The 18,396-nt window shown below is 40.3% G+C and overlaps 1 protein-coding gene across 6 annotated transcripts in view; it reads right to left on the reverse strand.

Moving 5' to 3' along the window:
* Positions 1 to 263: 263 nt before the first annotated feature.
* LOC117416899 (putative tyrosine-protein phosphatase auxilin) overlaps positions 264 to 18,396 on the reverse strand; it is a 28,224-nt gene continuing 10,091 nt past the window's right edge. For 2 of the 6 annotated variants that reach the window (XM_034924836.2, XM_034924835.2), the window contains exons 3-19: positions 17,053 to 17,102; positions 15,387 to 15,535; positions 15,186 to 15,308; positions 14,408 to 14,541; positions 14,010 to 14,204; positions 13,006 to 13,123; positions 12,510 to 12,589; positions 10,362 to 10,555; positions 9,139 to 9,234; positions 7,760 to 8,197; positions 6,779 to 6,847; positions 6,182 to 6,277; positions 5,838 to 5,972; positions 5,240 to 5,530; positions 4,996 to 5,144; positions 4,558 to 4,734; positions 264 to 4,432 (exon numbers count right to left, since the gene is read on the reverse strand). In XM_034924836.2, the coding sequence (XP_034780727.2) occupies positions 4,331 to 4,432; positions 4,558 to 4,734; positions 4,996 to 5,144; positions 5,240 to 5,530; positions 5,838 to 5,972; positions 6,182 to 6,277; positions 6,779 to 6,847; positions 7,760 to 8,197; positions 9,139 to 9,234; positions 10,362 to 10,555; positions 12,510 to 12,589; positions 13,006 to 13,123; positions 14,010 to 14,204; positions 14,408 to 14,541; positions 15,186 to 15,308; positions 15,387 to 15,535; positions 17,053 to 17,102 (2,596 nt within the window). In that variant the 3' untranslated portion in view covers positions 264 to 4,330. The remainder of the gene's footprint in view (positions 4,433 to 4,557; positions 4,735 to 4,995; positions 5,145 to 5,239; positions 5,531 to 5,837; positions 5,973 to 6,181; positions 6,278 to 6,778; positions 6,848 to 7,759; positions 8,198 to 9,138; positions 9,235 to 10,361; positions 10,556 to 12,509; positions 12,590 to 13,005; positions 13,124 to 14,009; positions 14,205 to 14,407; positions 14,542 to 15,185; positions 15,309 to 15,386; positions 15,536 to 17,052; positions 17,103 to 18,396) is intronic. The other 4 variants (XM_059035097.1, XM_059035096.1, XM_034924839.2 and 1 more) reach the window with 3 other exon arrangements.

Genomic DNA, 18,396 nt, shown 5'->3' on the forward strand with positions numbered 1-18,396 from the left:
AAGCCTTGGAAAGTGTAGAAAACCACAGAGGTTCTGCACAGCACATTCGACTCTCCATGAATACTGTACTATCTTATTAAAATGTCAGATGTGCAAGTGTCCCACATACTACACCAGTGGTTTCAACCATAGTTTAAAGGCTTTTTTTTAATGAAATCAGTACCTTTTAACAGTTCACAAAAAAAAGTTAACTAACCACTATCAAAACAATGGACATTTGTTCACAAGTAGTTAACAACTGATGCATTAAATAAAGTGTGACTAATATATTCTATGTACATAAACCTTGACAACAAATAAACCACTACTTTGTTTTCTGTATTATTTTTATTTTGTGTCTGTGCACTGCACACAATAGTATGTACAGGTTGGAATGGGCAGTAACATAGCCAACAAATCACAAAAACATAATTCACAATTCAGTAATACTTTTACAGCAGATGAACAAAAACATATTGTATCAAAAACTCACCACCTTCTCACACAGTTTTAATAACCGCACACATATCCATGTTGTCAAGGTTAGCTTGGGTACCCCTGGGCATTTGAAAATAGACCAGTCTTAAAGAGGGGCAGGAAGATAAGATCTTACAGGTGTTGTTTTAACCGTGCAGATGCTTGCTACCACTAGACCACTGGTCACTGAGATATTCTGTGCCATTTATATATTATGTTAAAAGATAGGTCTAAATATAATTTGTAATCAGTGTTTAATGTCTGAGTTGAACCCAGATCGCCTGGTTTCACAGACCCCCGTTAGCTCTAATCTTGGACTACCTAATGTTAATTTAGGTAAAGTAGTCCAAGATTTGTATTCATTTATTTCTGTGAAAACAGCCCTGTATGAAATAAAAAGTGAAGCCAGGGCTTAGATTACATCTGAATTACAGCACCACCAAAGCTATGTTATTTTCACTGGAGAGACACGTTTTTGAATGGTCCAGCACACTGCTATATTTTCACTGGACAGACACATTATTGAATGGTCCAGAACACTGCTATATTTTCACTGGAGAGACACGTTATTGAATGGTGCAGCACACTGATATATTGTCACTGGAGAGACATGTTATTGAATGGTGCAGCAGCACTGCTATATTTAAAACAGCCATTACTCATTTTGCATTGAATTCAGGCCATGGTAGGTCTTGCCAAACCCAGAAATGTTATTGTTACTAATTAGGGGTTTTCACAATGGTGCAAATGAACAAACAAAATAAGCGTTTCATTTATAAAATATAACATGATATTTCCATAGGTCATATGTTAAGGGGGGTTATTTTATTAATCTAAACAGTGGCAGATCTTAATACCACCACCCTAAACCCTATACACATTTACCATAATAAAAGCATAGCAAAGTGTAATAAAGTGTTGGTAAGCACTGTAAAGACTAGTGAGGTATGGTAAAGCATATTAATAAACATGGAAAACCAGGGTTAGCGATATTAAATGCACAGTAGATACTGTGGTAAACTTTTATTGCAAAGGGAACATTTATAAACCTGGCTTTTCAACCTCCTTTCACAGTATTTTTATGGTATGTAGTAATATCATTAAAATATCATTAAAGTGCTCTTCTGCATTGGAAGCTTTAGAGCTTTTAACCTCCTGTCATCTCACCGGCCGGGGACACGATCCGTAACAGCACTGCGTCACGCAGCACTGCGTCACACAGCACTGCCCGTTACACAACCCCAGCTGGATTAATATAAGAGTGGTGCTATTCAGATCCCCCGCTGTTTAGATCATTAAAATAGACTCCATGGAAGAAGAAGACACTTCACAGGATTTAGTGCCATAATAGGACAAACAGGTCAGAGTCTTCAATTCAACATTCTAGAATACTTTTCTATTGGTATATGCAAAACGGAGTTGGCTTCACGCGTGACTTCTTCTCACAGCCATTAAGGAAACCTCATTTTGCACCCAACTATAACTATCAGCTATATCCAACAAGTATCAGTTAGCTGAATACTCTGTTTTATTTGACTTAAAATCCCAACCATAAGCTAAAATATTTTCATAAATACTATAAAGTCTTCTATTTAAAAAAAAAAAAAGAAATTACTAATTATATTTGTTAAATAATTATATTTGTTTACAATAAATTATAACTTATTTTGTGAACAAAGAGTACATTGTTTTATAAAATATATTACAAAAACTGTGAAACTTCTTATTTGCTGAGAGAACACCAAAAGAACGAACATAATATAACACATATGATCCCTTTCCCATCTTGAGATCTTCATACAGGTATTGATAGACAAGCAGTAAGGGTTACAGAACAGATACAAAAACTTTACGGTAGGAAATCTTGCAAAAGATGATCTACACCCACAAAAACTCTGTGTCCCATTCTAAATACCTTAGTACTCCCAACACATATTAGGACTGTATTGGGACCATTTTGGAAGGTAGTAGTGCATGTCAAATTCATGCAAATGAAGTTACAGTGCAAGTGCAAACAGTAGCATTCTCTAGTGCTGTGGATCAGAACTGCTTTGGGTTAAATGCAATGACACAACTCACACTACACCCTTTTGCTGAAATGCTTTAACAATATTATACTCCTGGACTGAACAGTGCATGCACGTAACTACTGTTTTAAATGATTATTTTCACTGTTACAATAATGCGGTGAGATTCAATATATATTCCAAGCACATCAGATTGTGCCAATACGATCTTCCAGATAAAATCCATTTAAACTGGTCAGGTTGTGGAAACCATGTGCTGATTGTGAACACGTAGATCAGTGATCTTTGAAACAAGAAATAATGCTGTATTAAGAGTTTTGCTTTAATTTCAGAAGGTCTGTTTCACTGTAAAACGAGGAGAGTATTGGTGTAAAGCATGTGCTAAGCTTAACTGTTGTTCCCTGCTGTTCAATCATTTCCTGTACTCTCCCGCAAATTAGATCAATGAAAAGGTGGACTGCATTGCGTATTACATATATTTAATTGAAAAACATCCCCTTCTAATGTTCACTTTCCTTACTGTTAGCTTTGCTCTATCAATAGTATTAATAGAAACCATTCTCTTTAAAAACATTTCTACTAGTTTTCTTTCATTTTTGTTGTATGTTATTTTTAATTGCAGGGTTTGTATTGCAAGTTATTCTGAATGCGATTAAAAAAAAAAAAAAAACTTCTGTAAACAGCTTCTCATAAATACAGTACATCTCAATCTGAGTTATTTAAAAGGTACATACTGGTTTTATTAAAACAAGCTAGCTGCGTTTCTGGTAAAACAAAACAAAAAATCACACACACAAAGAGTGGTCCTCTATGGATGAGACAAACAGATTTTTTTAAAATGCATGGCACAACCCAGTTCAGTTGGTTCAATCTATGTATCTGAAAAGTGTACGGAAACTAGGAAAAGTCTGTTGTGCAGTTCACGGAATGGAAAAAGGCTGCCAAAACACTTCTGCCAAATTCAGATTTCAAAATGTACCCTGGAGTTCTGAGGACAGGAACTATAAAAAGACAACATTCCAGTTTCCTAGTGAGCGATTCAACCCATTAAGTGCCATTGCCCTCATTTGAGGACAGGCTACTTTGTAATTTTTTTAACATTTTAAACTGGCATCTACCTATTGTTTTAACTTTCTCTTTAATTATATTGTTATGATAATTTACTCTCATTTTGTTAACCGCAAAAGTCATGTCCAAATGAAATGGAATGGAATGGTAGCATATTGATTTAGAATGTGTCAAATTACATAAATACAGCTTGTGTTCTGATTTTTTTCAAAGAAATAATATTTTAGTAATTAATGGGATAAGCTGTTCCAGGATTTACTATGATCCAAATCAGTCCTGCCTAAGCAAAGACAAATCCCGAACACTCAGGGTGATTTGATGCCTTGTTTCCATTAGCCACTGGGACTGAGTTGAAAGCGGTCTGAAATTACTTTTCAGCAGACCATGATCAAACCGGTCTGAATAGTTTGTAAAATGCAAGTTTTGTGTCTGATAAACTAAGAAACTATTATTATTATTATTATTATTATTATTATTATTATTATTATTATTATTATTATTATTGTTGTTGTTGTTGTCTCATCTGTAAAGGATAACCTTGTTTTAACAAAGTATTGATTTAAGTTCCAGTCAAGAAAGTTCTGTACAAGACAACTTTATCTTCCCCCATTTGACAGAATGCACCATTTAAATGGGCGAGTCTGATGTTCACATCTAAACAACTAACCTGGTATATTAAACTCTCTATGGAAAAAACACATGACAGTGACACAAAACAAAAATCCACAGCACAAATCTGAAGGATAAAATATTGACTGGGGCTTGTACTTCCTAGCATTTTAATACAGTGGTTTCAGTCCTTGGCTTTCAAATTCTGACCAAGCGTCATTTAATTCAATAAAAATCATCTTGGCATATTGTTCATACGGCTGCCCAGTAGCCTGCAAGAGGACAATAATATTAATAGAAAGAAAAAAACATTTTCACTTTTATTAAAGTTTCATGTATACTGCATAGCCTTTTTTACACCAATGTACGGTCCATTGAGATGCAACATCTTACTTACTTTATCTGGGTGGACCACGAGCACCGCTTTGCGATAGACCTTCTTCACTTGCTCGGGGGTGACCAGGTCTGCCATGCCCACTTGTTTCCACTTGGTCTCCCCCTCCCACAGCACAGTGTGCATGGTGGACAGCAGGGCTCGGATATTCCTCTCCTTCCCCTCGATCCACTCAAGGAGCTGTGAAGAACATGGACAACAAGCAGGACTCTTTTTATTAAGCTCTGGAAAGGGATCAAGTGTTCCTAGAACTGGAATACACTGTTTGATATCTCAAAGTACCTTTACCTTGTATCTATCTATAGTTAGAGGTATGGCTCTTAAAATTAGAACCGGGATCCCAGCCCACAGCACTAGACACTAAATACACTGAACACTGAACATGACTACAAACTGTTCCAGATAGCGCCAAGAAATGACTAGACCAGTGATTTGCTGTACCTTTAGCCTCTCTGGGTCCATTTCCTTGGCCATTTCCTCCTTTCTCATCTCTGCTATTGTCCGGGGTCCTTTCTTGTCCTTGGCGGAAGAAAATCCTTGGCTAGACAGCAGGTCATCAAAGTTAGCGTGTTGCATTTTTGGTTTTGTTCCTTGAGCAAACGAACCAGAGAGAATGAAAGTGGCAAGCAGTGACTAGACAATAAAAAAACAATGGCATACGCTATAAAGAGGGCATGATGCCTACCGAAACTGGCCGGCGATTTCCCGCTGGTGTTGGGGGCGCCAGCCACACCGCTGAAGCTCACATTGTAGTTGGGCCTGTTCTGTGGAGAGGAGTGGGGCATGGGCGCCGGGGCCGGTTTACCCTGCTGGGGTTGCCACGGCGACCCCCCCTGTTGCCAGGAGTAACCAGTGTTCTGTTGCCAGGACGCTCCCGCTGTGTGCTGGGGAGATGGCTTCTGTGGTGATCCCATTGGTGGAAATGCTCCTCCTGTCCCAGTGGGAGTGGTGGGCTTGCTGGAGAATCCTGAGCCACCTGTTAGGTAAATAGTCAATGCAGCCAAGAATGTAGAAAGAGAAAACAGAGAGCAAATTCTATACTGTACCTTAGATAGTATTTCCTTCTGCTACAAAAAAAGAGGCGGACAGCTGAATGAGGAAATCTGCGATAACGCTTAAGAAAAACTAAAAATGAGAAAACTGCTGCAGAGATTAAAATGAATGAGCAAAACAACAAGAACAACAAGCCAAGACAACATTGCTTTATGAACGGATCCAGGTTATCTGCACTATCTGCTTACCATCAAAACCCTGAAACGTACAGAGAAATAAAAGAGCCTAACCTCCTAAATTGGCCCCAAGGGCCCCGATGTCAGCGAAGGGGTCCAGGGTCTGTGGTTTGGATTGGTGGGTAGGTGTGCTGTGGACAGACCCTGTAGGACTGGTGCATGCAGATTTGCTTCCCATTCCAAACCCCCCTGGGAGAGCAAGAGAGAACAAGTTGTTACGTAATTTATTTTTAGGCCAGGCATCATCTTTTAATGCACCAGGCATCATATGTTTCTAATGCATTCCACCAATTAAAACTGTATTAAGATTCAAACATGGGAATATGAAACACAAATTCTTATCACAATCTGCACATTGTACATTAGCATGCGCTGTACAGTGCGTACGTCTGTATTACCTGCTGGCACAGGTTTGCTCCATTCCCAGCCTCCCATCAGGTTCGGTTGCTGGATATTCACTGTTGGGGTTGTGGGAGGAACAGGGGAGGTCATGCCTAAAGGACAAGATATATATGAAGTTGAATTAATTAATTCAAAACTAAAGGCTGTTTAGGCAGCTGCTGATTTCATATTCATGGAATAATAGAGATTTCTAGGAATACACTTTCGTAAGAACATGTAGCTAATACCTTCCAAGTCTTTCACACAAAGCTTTACACTTGTAATGTGTCATTAAAACGCTATTGTATTAAACTATTATTTCATTTTAATAATAATCAAAACCTTGAGTAGCACATTTAAAGAGAGATCCTAAGAGGAATAATTCAATTCAATGCAAAGTCCATGGAAGTGTGGCGTACAGAGACTCCCACTGGAATGCAAAGCAGTATCTCAATGCACTACCCTGAAGTGAGTTGCTGTTTTGTTTAAGGGTGAACAGGGGCATGCATGTCTTCAGCCCTTACACATGTGAAAGGGGTCGCTGCCTGTGCTCTGTGCTGTGGGGGAGGGGGACCGGGTCACATGCAGGAAAGGGTCACTCTGTCCAGCTTTACCTGGCCCGAGAAACGATCCCAGAAACTCCTGCCCAGCCGGGTTAGGACCGGATCCAAATGCATCAAAAGCTGCCAATCATCATAAAAAAACACAGAATCAGCAAAACGGATGCCCTGGATCCTCCCAGTGCTGCAAGATCTTACAATTTGAAAACCTGCTGCTGTATATCAAAGCCATGATGGATACATTGAGCTCCTGACAGGATTTGTATCTTGTTCTTAAACATATATATTTTTTTATTAGAAAAACAGACTACAACAGAAAGATGAAATCATTCAGAATTCATAAATGAATGAAATACCTGGGAGTACCGGACTGTATACTGGAATATTTCCACTCAAATCCAATTTTCCAGTAATATTCAGCTTACTGTTTATCACAGGTATCCTTCCCCTCACAGGTGATTTAACACGGGGAATATATCTCTATGGAGATTCATCAGAGCAATCATTGCAACTGGGCTTCAGGGTCAGGGTCAATTCCGATTCCAATTCCAATTCCAATTCCAATTCCGATTCCGATTCCGATTCCAATTCCAATTCCGATTCCAATTCCAATTCCAATTCCAATTTCTTCGAAGGAATTGGAATTGATATTTTAGAGACATAATATTTTTTGTGATTGTTACACTGCTTTCATTTGAAGCCAATTAAATTGACAGTGACTTAAATTGAAGTAATTTGTTGCCACCGTGAGAAGCTCCTTTTAACAGAATTCCTCTTAATCATAATTTTGATCAATGATCTGTGGGGATTGATTAAAAAGGAAATTGGAATTGGGAATTGATTTTAAAAAGGAATTTGAAATGTAATTGAAAAACAGGAATTGACCCCCAACCCTGCTGGCCTTTAATACATGCTTGAGTAAAATGATTGAAACAGATTTCCTTTTTTCCGCTTGCGTATGACCTCCCTTCACACTCAGATCTGCCTAGTGCTTCCATCACAGCTGATACACAGAGTGGCGCAGGTCACCTTCACCTGGTGAGGGGCAGGGGGACGAGGACGGGGCTGTCTTCCTGGGGGTGGACTGAGCGGACGCCGGCTTGCTGTCTGGCTGAGGCCTGTGGGAGGGCGAGGCTGGGGTGCTCGCTACGAACAGGTCGCTCAGCAGGTCCGCGTTGGTGGGGGGCAGCTGCGGCTGTCCGGCGAAGGCCTTGTCCCCCAGACCCCCATCCAGACCCAGGAGGTCCACGTCTTCAGCGGGCGGTGGCAGGGGCGCGGCCGCCGGCGTGGGCTGGGCCTCCTGCCTCTTGCTGCTCTTCGGTGTGCCCTGCAGCTGCTGCTGTGGAGGCTGCTTCTCGTTGCTGGTGTTGCTCTGCTGGCTGGAGAGAGACAGGAGCTCGTCGTCAGAGGGTTCGCTGTCTTCATGCACCAGCGCCGCTTTGTCTTCAGTGCTGGGGTGGCCCTTGCTGGGATCTGAGAAATAACAACAACAGCAGGAGGCTCGTGAGAATGGCTTCTCTACCTGGTGAAGGCCAGAGGGCTGCACTGGAAAACAGACACCATAGGAGCAGGGACCTCTGTGACTCTAACACGAGCTACAGTAGGCTAAACACTGCAACTAGAAGAGCATTGGGGACATGGAAGACAGGTTCAGGAGAAGCAAATGGAGCAGCAACATTAAAGGTGTGTTACACTGTGGCTTCCTGTAATGCACCTTACCTTCCAACTCCTCCATATCCAGATAATCTTGTAAGAATAAAACACCGAATTACAGACAGCATTTAAATGGCCAAGGTCTTAATCCCACTGTAATATATAGATATGTTTTTAAATAGGAGTTTGGTGCAATAGACTTCAATATTGTATCTTTTACATCTTTTTTACACAAAGTTGGCTATGGCTTTACTTGCAAGTCAAAAAACTGTTCACCAACAACTACAAGCACACCATTATTTTAATGGCTTATTAATACATGTGAAGAAATATTGCATGTTCTTCTTCTGGAAATCATGCCTTCCAATGTGTGTTTGGACACCATTGCACTGTATGTCAGCTACCATTAATACCTGATACTGTACATTTCAGAAACAAAAACCTGTAACGAAAAAACTAAAGAAAAATAATACTAATTCTAAAAATGTGAGTGCGAGAGAGAGAGAGAGAGAGAGAGAGAGAGAGAGAGAGAGAGAACTGTGGTTTGTGGTAAGAGGTTTGAACTGTGTTCTGGGAGTCAGAAGTACATTTAAGGCAGTGCTCCTTGCAGGAGTGTTTAAACACAGGTGCTCTGAATGAATCGAAGTGCTCAGCTGCCCAGGACCCCCTGCTTGCACTGCTTGACTACATTGTGCCAGCTCTGCATTGTGCCAGCTCTGCATTGTGCCAGCTCTGCAGCTTGCGCCCTCTCCAGAGGTTACCTTGCCAGGCCATGGAGGAGAAGAAAGTGGTCTGTCCAGCGCCAGCATTCCTTAAGTTATCTTGATGTGGCTCTTTATCTCCTGAAGGTGGCCTACCTGGAGTGGACAATATTTAAACGTTTATTGAATTTATGAATTCATGAATAGGGCTGAGCACAAAGCTCGGATTTGAAATTCCTTGGCCACAATGACAATGTCTGGCCACTGGGAGGCTCTAAGCGCTATGCAGAGATCTTCAAATATTCCATTTGACTTAAGAGGTAAAAAAATAATAAATAAATAAATAAATAAATAAAAGGGAAGTGTGGATTTAAAACTTTATTGTTCCAGTTAATGCAGCTTGCCCAATGATTTCAGCTTTACAGCTTCAGATTTTGTGCACATCTCGTCATGTTAACAGATGCCAATAACATAGGTGTCTTTCGATTAGCTTCGTCTGCCGCCCTTTTAGGAGCAAAACAACCAAGAAGACCGCACTGAAAGCTGGTGATTCAGAGCAGAGACAGGTGACTGGAATACCAGACTGCACTGAAAACTGCTGATTCAAAGCAGAGACAGGTGACTGGAATACCTAGGAATTCGACAGTGTTTTTTTGTTTTTTTTTAAGGTTTATTTTCTTTACAACAAATATACGACAGTGTAACCATATTTCAATCAATAAAATGTTACAATTCAAGATTCATTATTGTACTGTGTTTTAGTTGATGGCTGTTTGTTAGAGAAAGGCACATGACCAGGGTCAAAGGTAAAAAGGCAATCTCTGTCTGAACTATCAATCCCATGATATCTACTGCAGGGAATGGAATCACTCACTCCCCTCTAAAGTTCTTTGTTTCAGTAATGCCTACTCTGTTAGTAAACGGCACAAGAAGAAGTAATCCACTGTGACAGAAAGGGTGTTACCTACTGGAAAAGGAGCGCTTTAGAAGAGATCAATAACAGACAGCTGGCACTGAGGGGACAAGGAACAGCTAGAAGACTGCTAAACAGCAGCAGACAGACTAGACTCCAATGAAGGTAAACGCATTTTGTTTTAACATGTTCTGAAGGAAGATGTTAACAAATTTTACTAATTAGGGAAGTATAACCCATACAGTATATGGTGTGAGTTGGCATATTTCCAGATTTGCTGTTTTTAAAAAGCAGGGCTAAAGAACTGTCCACTCGCAGCACATGGAGGCAGTCCCGTTAGGTTTGTGATTACAGCTGCCTCCCATCTTACCTCCTACCGCCAGCGCGTCCTGGTGCTCCTGGTGGCAGGAGAAGAGGATGTTGGGACTGAGATCCTTGGTGGGGAAGTGCTCCCAGGGGGAGGTCAGGTCCATTTGCTTATCGGCAGCCTCCACCTCAATCTCCAGCACCACGTGGAAGAGCTGAGGGTACTTATCCGGGGAATCACAGGCATCCAGCTCGGGCCTGAGGAAACAAGGATCGAGCTTACAGACAATCACAAGCAGTGTATATAATATATAACATTACGCGAGAATCCAGGGGCTGTGCACTGGAGACTAAAATCTACTGTGGTTATCCAGGGAGCAGCGATAGCACTGGCAGTGGCACTGTGAGCTCCATTGCAATGCATGTATAATCTCAGAGCAGTTCAGTCTCCATGCAATCCTTTGCATCTCTTTTTGAGACTGCTCACTCGTTATTATTGCGAGAGTGCCAAATTATGTGTCTTTTGTGAAGCCCCTAACTCACCAAAGCTAACCAAACCCAGTGGTAAAAGCCCAGTACAGTCACCCACTACTGCTCCTAATAGCGAACCTTTAATTTGTAACATTAAAAAAAGATTCTCTGGTTACATTAGCCTAAGAGAGTTATTCATGAGCGAATGTTGAATTAAACATCCTTTCAGAAACATCTCTTAAACTAGGGCTTCATTATTACGAAGGGGCTGGAAATTAGAATTATGAATCAATTTCATGTATTTGGAGGCTGTGTGGTCCAGTGGTTAAAGAAAAGGTCTTTTAACCAGGAGGTCCCTGGTTCAAATCCCACCTCAGCCACTGACTCATTGTGTGACCCTGAGCAAATCACTTAACCTCCTTGTGCTCCGTCTTTCGAATGAGACGTAATTGTAAGTGACTTGGCAGCTGATGAATAGTTTACACACCCTAGTCTCTGTAAGTCGCCTTGGATAAAGGTGTCTGCTAAATAAACAAATAATAATAATAATATTAATCAACCACATCCACCTAACAGCAAGCTATTATGTTTTACCACCATAACTAATGTCATACTCTGCAATTCCTTCAGGGCTTATGGGTAATTAAAATACAGTTTCTAATTAATTGTTTTCAGTGGAAAACTTGACAGGCAGATTCCTTAGAGATCACAGGAATAGTACCAGCCCATTAGAATATTTTTTATATGAATTTATATGTACAGATACCAGATTGGCACTTGTGGCTAAAAAGACGAATCCGACCATTTCAGTTCACCAGGAGCAGCATAAAGTACATTGGACAAACATTAAAATATTCATTCTAAAGACCATGCCCTTAATTTCTCCATGTGCCGAGCGCAGCTAGTACCTTCAGTGCAATTGCTTTTCATCAATTATTCATATCCACTAAATCCCTTCTGCTGGGTTTTAAGTGTCAAGGCTAATTTTCCAGCACTGTTATAGTTTTTTAAAACACTAACTTCATTCGACCAAAAACCTGATTTAGGTCAAATGTATTTTGTAGCAATCCGAGCTGAACGATTACATGTATGGTGTAGCCAATGTATTCAGTAACCAACGAAATGCAAAGGCACTCTGAAACTCCCATTCCTTTATGGTATTGTTTCTTAATCGTTTCTAGTTTTCATTCCTGTACAAACCCACACAATTAGACGTTGTTTGATTTGTGGTTTGACTTTCTCTTTCAAACAGCGTCCCCAGTTTCAATGTGTCCTTTTTTATAAAATGAAAACACTAACCGTGCCAAACTGCCAATGTATTTTAGGCCTCTCCTTTTGGCAATGATTGTTGTTATGCTACGCTGTGAGATTCTGTTTACTCAACTGTAAAAACCTTTGCAGGCACCACGACCTGCTTCCTTCTGAGCGACACCTGAATATAGCCCTTATAAAACTTTACCTTATATGTAGTAAACTGTAAGAAAGTGGACTTCACATGAGTAGGAGGGCTTTACTGTCTCTGCTCAGAATTCTGTAAACGCCACGGCAACAGCAAGCAGTTTGTCATGTCATTCCAAACAAAAGCCCATTCAAAGTGAGCTTAGAGGACTTTTAATGATGCATTTAAAAATACATGTTTATTTCTATGGTTTCATCATAGAGTTGTTGCTGTGAAAAGGGGTGGGTCTTTGCAAGTTTAACTGTATTTAACTTGTATAGGCTATGAATTAGACAGACTTACTTTGTAAACTTTAGCACTGTCGTTCCAGGAGCAATGAATCCAGTATGAAACTGTATCTGAAATATCTGTGTGTTTGTCAACTAAAAAAGAAATGAAGAAAGAAAAGAAAGATTGAATTTATTTACGGCACTAGTTGGTTTGAAAAATAACTTGTAGAAGTAGACACCGCACACATACTTAAAGTAAAAATAAAAAAAATGTTCCCATATTTAACCGTCTGAAACTAAAAAACAAATCAAGTTTAACAAGCATAAGAACGATGTGGCCATATTTTCAAACCATTTACTCCAGGCTAATTATCTCCTGAGGTAAAACACCTGTTAACGAAACTAAAGCCAAACAACCAAGTTCTCTTAAGCACATCACGTGTTTTGTGATATTAACATGTTTTTATTTTTTCCTTTCAAGCAATCAGAGTTAATTAAAGAATGCAGGAAACACTTGGGAGTGCTAATGGACAGTGGAATTGCAAACCCCCGGTCGAATCATTCCCTACCTTGGCCTGAAGTCTTCCTCCAATAGTGGATCTCATGTGAAAGACTGAAACAACCACATCCCCGTGCACACTGACCCCCAGGGGAATCATCACCTTCCCTTCCAGGACTCTGTGCTCCCTTTAAAAAAGCAATGTGTTCAATACAATCTAAGACTCAACAGTATATAAAAAGCATGATTAGTCAAACCTTTCAAGTGCTTTGTGCTGTACACACCCTGGGGTCTATATTATTGATCGAAATCTTAATACAGCCGTCATCTAGCGATCTGCTGGTAATACACTGCTGTGCACTAGATGGCGCTGTTGCTTACTAATATAAAGACACTTTGGCTGATCTAGCCTACATACAGATGTCTATGGCAGCAGCTCCTGAGTTCATAACCAAAGGACCTAAACACAGCATCTTATCAAAAAATAAATATGCAATTCCTGAGAAACAGGAACGCTTTATATCTTCAAATGCACAGCGCAGCGTTCATCTTAAAATGCCTAAAGCAGCTGCAGCATTTATTCAAGGCGGCGCTTGTTGGAAGTACGGTAGTACGGTTTGAGGGTGGCACCCTCCTTTGACGGTGATGTTTATTGACTAGGTGAGTTTCTAAACTTCTACCTTTTTTTCTTTTGAATAACATGTGTCCAGTATAATCTGTGTCCTGTTTATTTGTTTCTTGTTGAGGGCAGCGTTTATTCGAGGGCAGCATTTATTCAAGGGCAGCATTAAATTGAAGATATACAGTTGGAATCACTAAGAATGACTGTATAAAAAAGGTAAGAGTGAAACAAGAAGAAGAAGCACCTTTATAATTACTATTACCTGAAGGAACTCCAGCAATAACAACAAAACAGATTTAGTTCACTACTGCTGTAGAGGATACAGTATCGGCTCCCTGTTTTATTCTGTAGTTACTCTCATGTATAGCATCTTCCTCTAGGGCGACGAGGGATTCTTGCCAGGGTGTGTTTGCATTGAAGCAAATGAGCTCAGCTAGGTCAGTAACCCTTACCTCATTCTCTCATACTCCTGTGCTGTTGAGAATATCTTTGTTTCCCCAATGAGGATGTCACAGAAGGGTCGACAACCAGTGCGCTGTTTGTTGAAGCTAGGGACAGGGCTCATAATGACTGACTTTATAATGACAGCCTTGCAGTGAGGCAGCGTGGGTTTCTCAGACACCATACTGCATACATAATCTATGTACCTGCAACAGCAAAACAGCAAAACAGCAAAACATCAGGAGAGCAAACCGGTACATAGTCAATTCTGCATTGTATTTAATAGCAGGCATGGTTAGAGAAAAAGGAGAGAGCAACCAAGGCAGCACACAGGACTGTAACCTCCGTGATCATTAAATCCTTGGATGATTGATCCCAGCATAGCCACTTAGATTAGTCAAAGCCATACCTCCTGTGTGAAGGCCAAAGCCCAGAGCCGGGTCTCTTGGAGTTCAGTAACTGAATAGCAGGAAGTGGATTGTTGAAGAGGTGACAGAAGCAGAACATTGCACAGACCAGAACGCCTGAGGGAGCTCGGCCATCCTTAGACAATAGTATGAAAAAAGAGCGATCAAGTACACAATATCTGAGAATGGTACGCTCTGCAGCCAGCATGAACAGCATGATAACACCCGTGCAAGCGCACAGGGGAATAGGGTCATGCAGGAGCGATGTGCAAGCAAATCTCAATGTGGCTGAATTATGAACTATGGTACATATTATTAGTAGTAGTAGTAGTAGTAGTAGTATTTATTTGTGTTTTTTAACTGCAATATTAAATGAAGGTAGTCAGATTCATATATTTTGTTGACACACATATAGTGAGAGAGATTCATATTTTATTGTATAATGTTATATATCTAGAGACTTTTCTAAGTGAAGTAATAACAATTCACGAAATACATGTTAAACAGCAGACTCCACAGTTAAAAAGGCACTAAAAAGAGGAATAGATTTTAAATATATCAGTCCTTAACCTGCAGAATGACACTCTACTTTATTTCTGCAAACACTCGACAGGAAGGAGCACACATCCCCAATCCTGATTCCTAATCCCTTTTAATGGCCCTGTACACAAATCTAACCAACACATCTACCTGTACAAGCAGATTCCTCAAGCACAGATGAACTCTACGATGCATGAAGGAGCGCACAAGCAAAGCCAGCACTCTGAGGTCTCGTCTTACCATGCAGTGAATGACGCAGACGTTCTTGGGGTTCTGTTGTAAAAAATTGTGCATATTCTTACACACAGCAAACAGGTTGTGTAAACTGGGGGCTTGTCTGGAGGGCCAGCTGCACTCGGACACCTGCAAAAGAACAGTCCGGTCAGCCAGCCTTCAGTCTGTCCATCAATCTGTACTTGTTTTATATGAGTGTCCACTCACCCTGTTGTGAAACTTGGCACTGCGGTACAGTTTCTGTGACAGATTGAAGACTGTGTAGTGATCCATGTGCCTGGAGTCTAGGAACGATCGGACATCTTCAATATGGTTCCTGTATCCAATCTCCACAGCCTCGGCAGGGTATGACATCACTGTGTGAGGAGGGCAGAGATTAAACAGTTTTACATTGCCATTCTGTCTAACTGTCCCCCCCAAGGAGGACATAACCCATTCCAGTAGGGTAGCATGACCGTCACCCATTATCAGGAGAATAGCGTCTCATAGTAATGCCCACGCAAAGTTTCATCAAAATCGAACATGTGGTTCCCAAGTTCCCAATCAGGTGTCAGTACAGCGAAGAAGAAAATTCACAGCATGAGGAATAAATTCATGGTGCCAACAAAATTATTCCTGTAAATCTTACCCAATATATACTGCTGTAATTTCGTTGGTATCAGATTTTCCTTTATGAAAAACACGCTCATTACGGTACAGATGAATTCGATTTTTTAATGGTCATTTATTTTAAACTGTTGGAAATTGATATTTATCAAACGCTTCAATGTTGTACTTCCGGGCAACTTCCTAAAGTCGCATGAAGGAATGAAATCACCATTGAAAACACGTCAGTCATTGGAATAGCAGTGATTGGTACTCCATTGCAAGCCAATGCTTCCGGCTTCTGGGAGTCTGACTTCTTTTAAAGAAAATAAATGGCAAACATAGAATGTTTATTTTTATGTTGTTGTTTTTCTTTATTCTAGAGAAATATGTATTTATAGAAGAGTCACTGTCTAAAAATCCAATACGTTCAGAACTGTTCTTCCTACAAAGGCTCAAAATCCCAGAAGCAACTCACGTGTTGGATGTGGTCCTTCAATGGGCAGTACAGCATGGAAAACAGTGCTGTTTATAAATGCAATGAAACCAGCAAAAACGAAAGGATAGCAATACCTAGAAGAACTGATCTGAATAGCAATACCTAGAAGAACTGTTCTCAAGCTAACATTGCAAGCATGACATTCATACGGAAAATCAGACAGACATGTAGGGACGCCTCCACTGCGTCTCTGAACCCTAAGTTACTGTATGTGCACAATGCTGGCTGCTACATGTCAGTATTTTTGGGACACAATGCAGGCTTGCATGCAAGCTTAGAATAACAACAATAACCTTTTTTAATCTCTTTTTCCAGATTTTGGTGGATGCCATGGGGTCAAAGAGAAAGACGACAATTATAATAACTTTAAGCTGTGTATTCCGAACTTAATACAGAACCTACGCAGAACCTTCTTGTGATTCTAGCTGATTTCTAATTGAATCTGCACACTGCCAGTTCTGATTAAATGACTTGCCATCAATATTGATTGATTAACTGGGACTTTCAAATTGTAACCACTGTATTGAGATATATTGAGAACTTGAGAACAGAAGCATAAAGGACAGTCCTGGCAGGGTTAGACCCGCTGTACTCTGATAAACTCGAATGTCTTGCTTCCATCTGCAACTGGGATTAAGCTGAAAGCGGTTTGATCTCGATCCTGTTTGTTTCCAATTGCAACTATAAATGGCAATTATTTTAAACATGACACAATAGGCGATCTTTGATGCCAGATTGGATTGTAGACTGGAACCAATGGCAGCCCCAGTTTTAAAATACAGTACTTACCTATAATCCGTGAGGTGATATAAGAAATGTCCAGTTCTCCCTTTGTGTAACTGAAATAGAAAAACACACAAATATACAAAAATATACGAGAGGTATTCTGAAGTGACTGAGCTTAGACTCCTGTTGACTGGGATACATGTAGCCTTATAGGTCATATCTCTAGGTATATGGACACATTTAGAAATTCTACATTTATTGAATATTTATCATACATTGTTGCCAAAGATACATGAAAGCACAGGCATCCAAGAAATGGGAGAAAATCTCTTAAGGGAGCAAGATGTTGCAAGTAAAATCACACTATTTTGCACAATTTGCCGTCTCTGCTTCACAGAGGACTGGGACTGAATGGGGTGTTCAATTCAGCCAGCCATGGAATTTCATTTTTTTAATTATTTTGTAAGTAGTTATTCTTTTTAAAAGTAGTACTGCTGCAGTTCTCAAAACATCATGAAACCTTGAGAAAAAAACTGTTTAGATGAACATTTAAGGATGTTATAAATATTTCACAGGGCTGAGGAAGCCACTCATGTCACAGAAGCAGACGTCTTCTGGGCTGAATTCTCAAACCCTTAGAGAAACTGGCCTTCAAGTTTTAATTTTCTAAACTAAGCTTGCATGATTAAATTGCTAGCTTTTATTTCAATTAGTTTTCATTATATATACTGTATAACATTAAACCAAGTGAGAAAGAAAGAAAGAAAGAAAGAAAGGATTTTTTTTTCTCTATGCCAGGAACGGCACAGCCTGTCTGAATGAGAATTACACAGAAGTCTCCTCCTCTGTACTGCACAGCTGTGAGAGGTTTGGAGGGTTGAATTCCAGCACTGCCAGACAGCTTGCATTTACAACAATCTCTGAGATGCATTGAGCAGTTCAAGAATGATCCTGCCCCTACCCCTCCCCCACCCTCTGTCCAGCAGTGAGGCTGCTGCCTGTCAAACAAACACAGACTCTGTTGTGGGGCCTACAGAGCTGGCAGCTCCTCAGGATAAGGCACTGACAGGCACTGTCAGCAGCAGGAGGGGCTACTCATAAACTCCCTACACTTTTTGGCTCAGGAAGCTAAAATGTGTAACCATGACCATTAATCTTTTTAGTTTGTTTGTTTTAATATGAATATATAATACATACAGTATATACGCAAAAAATCTCATCATGAGTTTTTTTTTCCTACTGTATCCAATGTGTAGTGTATGTGTGGTGTTAATATTGTATTATCACTAGGGCGTCTGCTGTTTGGGTTTTACCCAATTTAACCCGATTTCCCATTCCCCCCTCCCCCAAATGCTTTTTTCTGTATTTTGGTTAAACCTGAAAACTCCCCGAATAGGCACATAGTGT

This window comes from Acipenser ruthenus, chromosome 12 (assembly GCF_902713425.1).
Source record: "Acipenser ruthenus chromosome 12, fAciRut3.2 maternal haplotype, whole genome shotgun sequence".
In the NCBI taxonomy this organism is placed as follows: Eukaryota; Metazoa; Chordata; class Actinopteri; order Acipenseriformes; family Acipenseridae; genus Acipenser; species Acipenser ruthenus.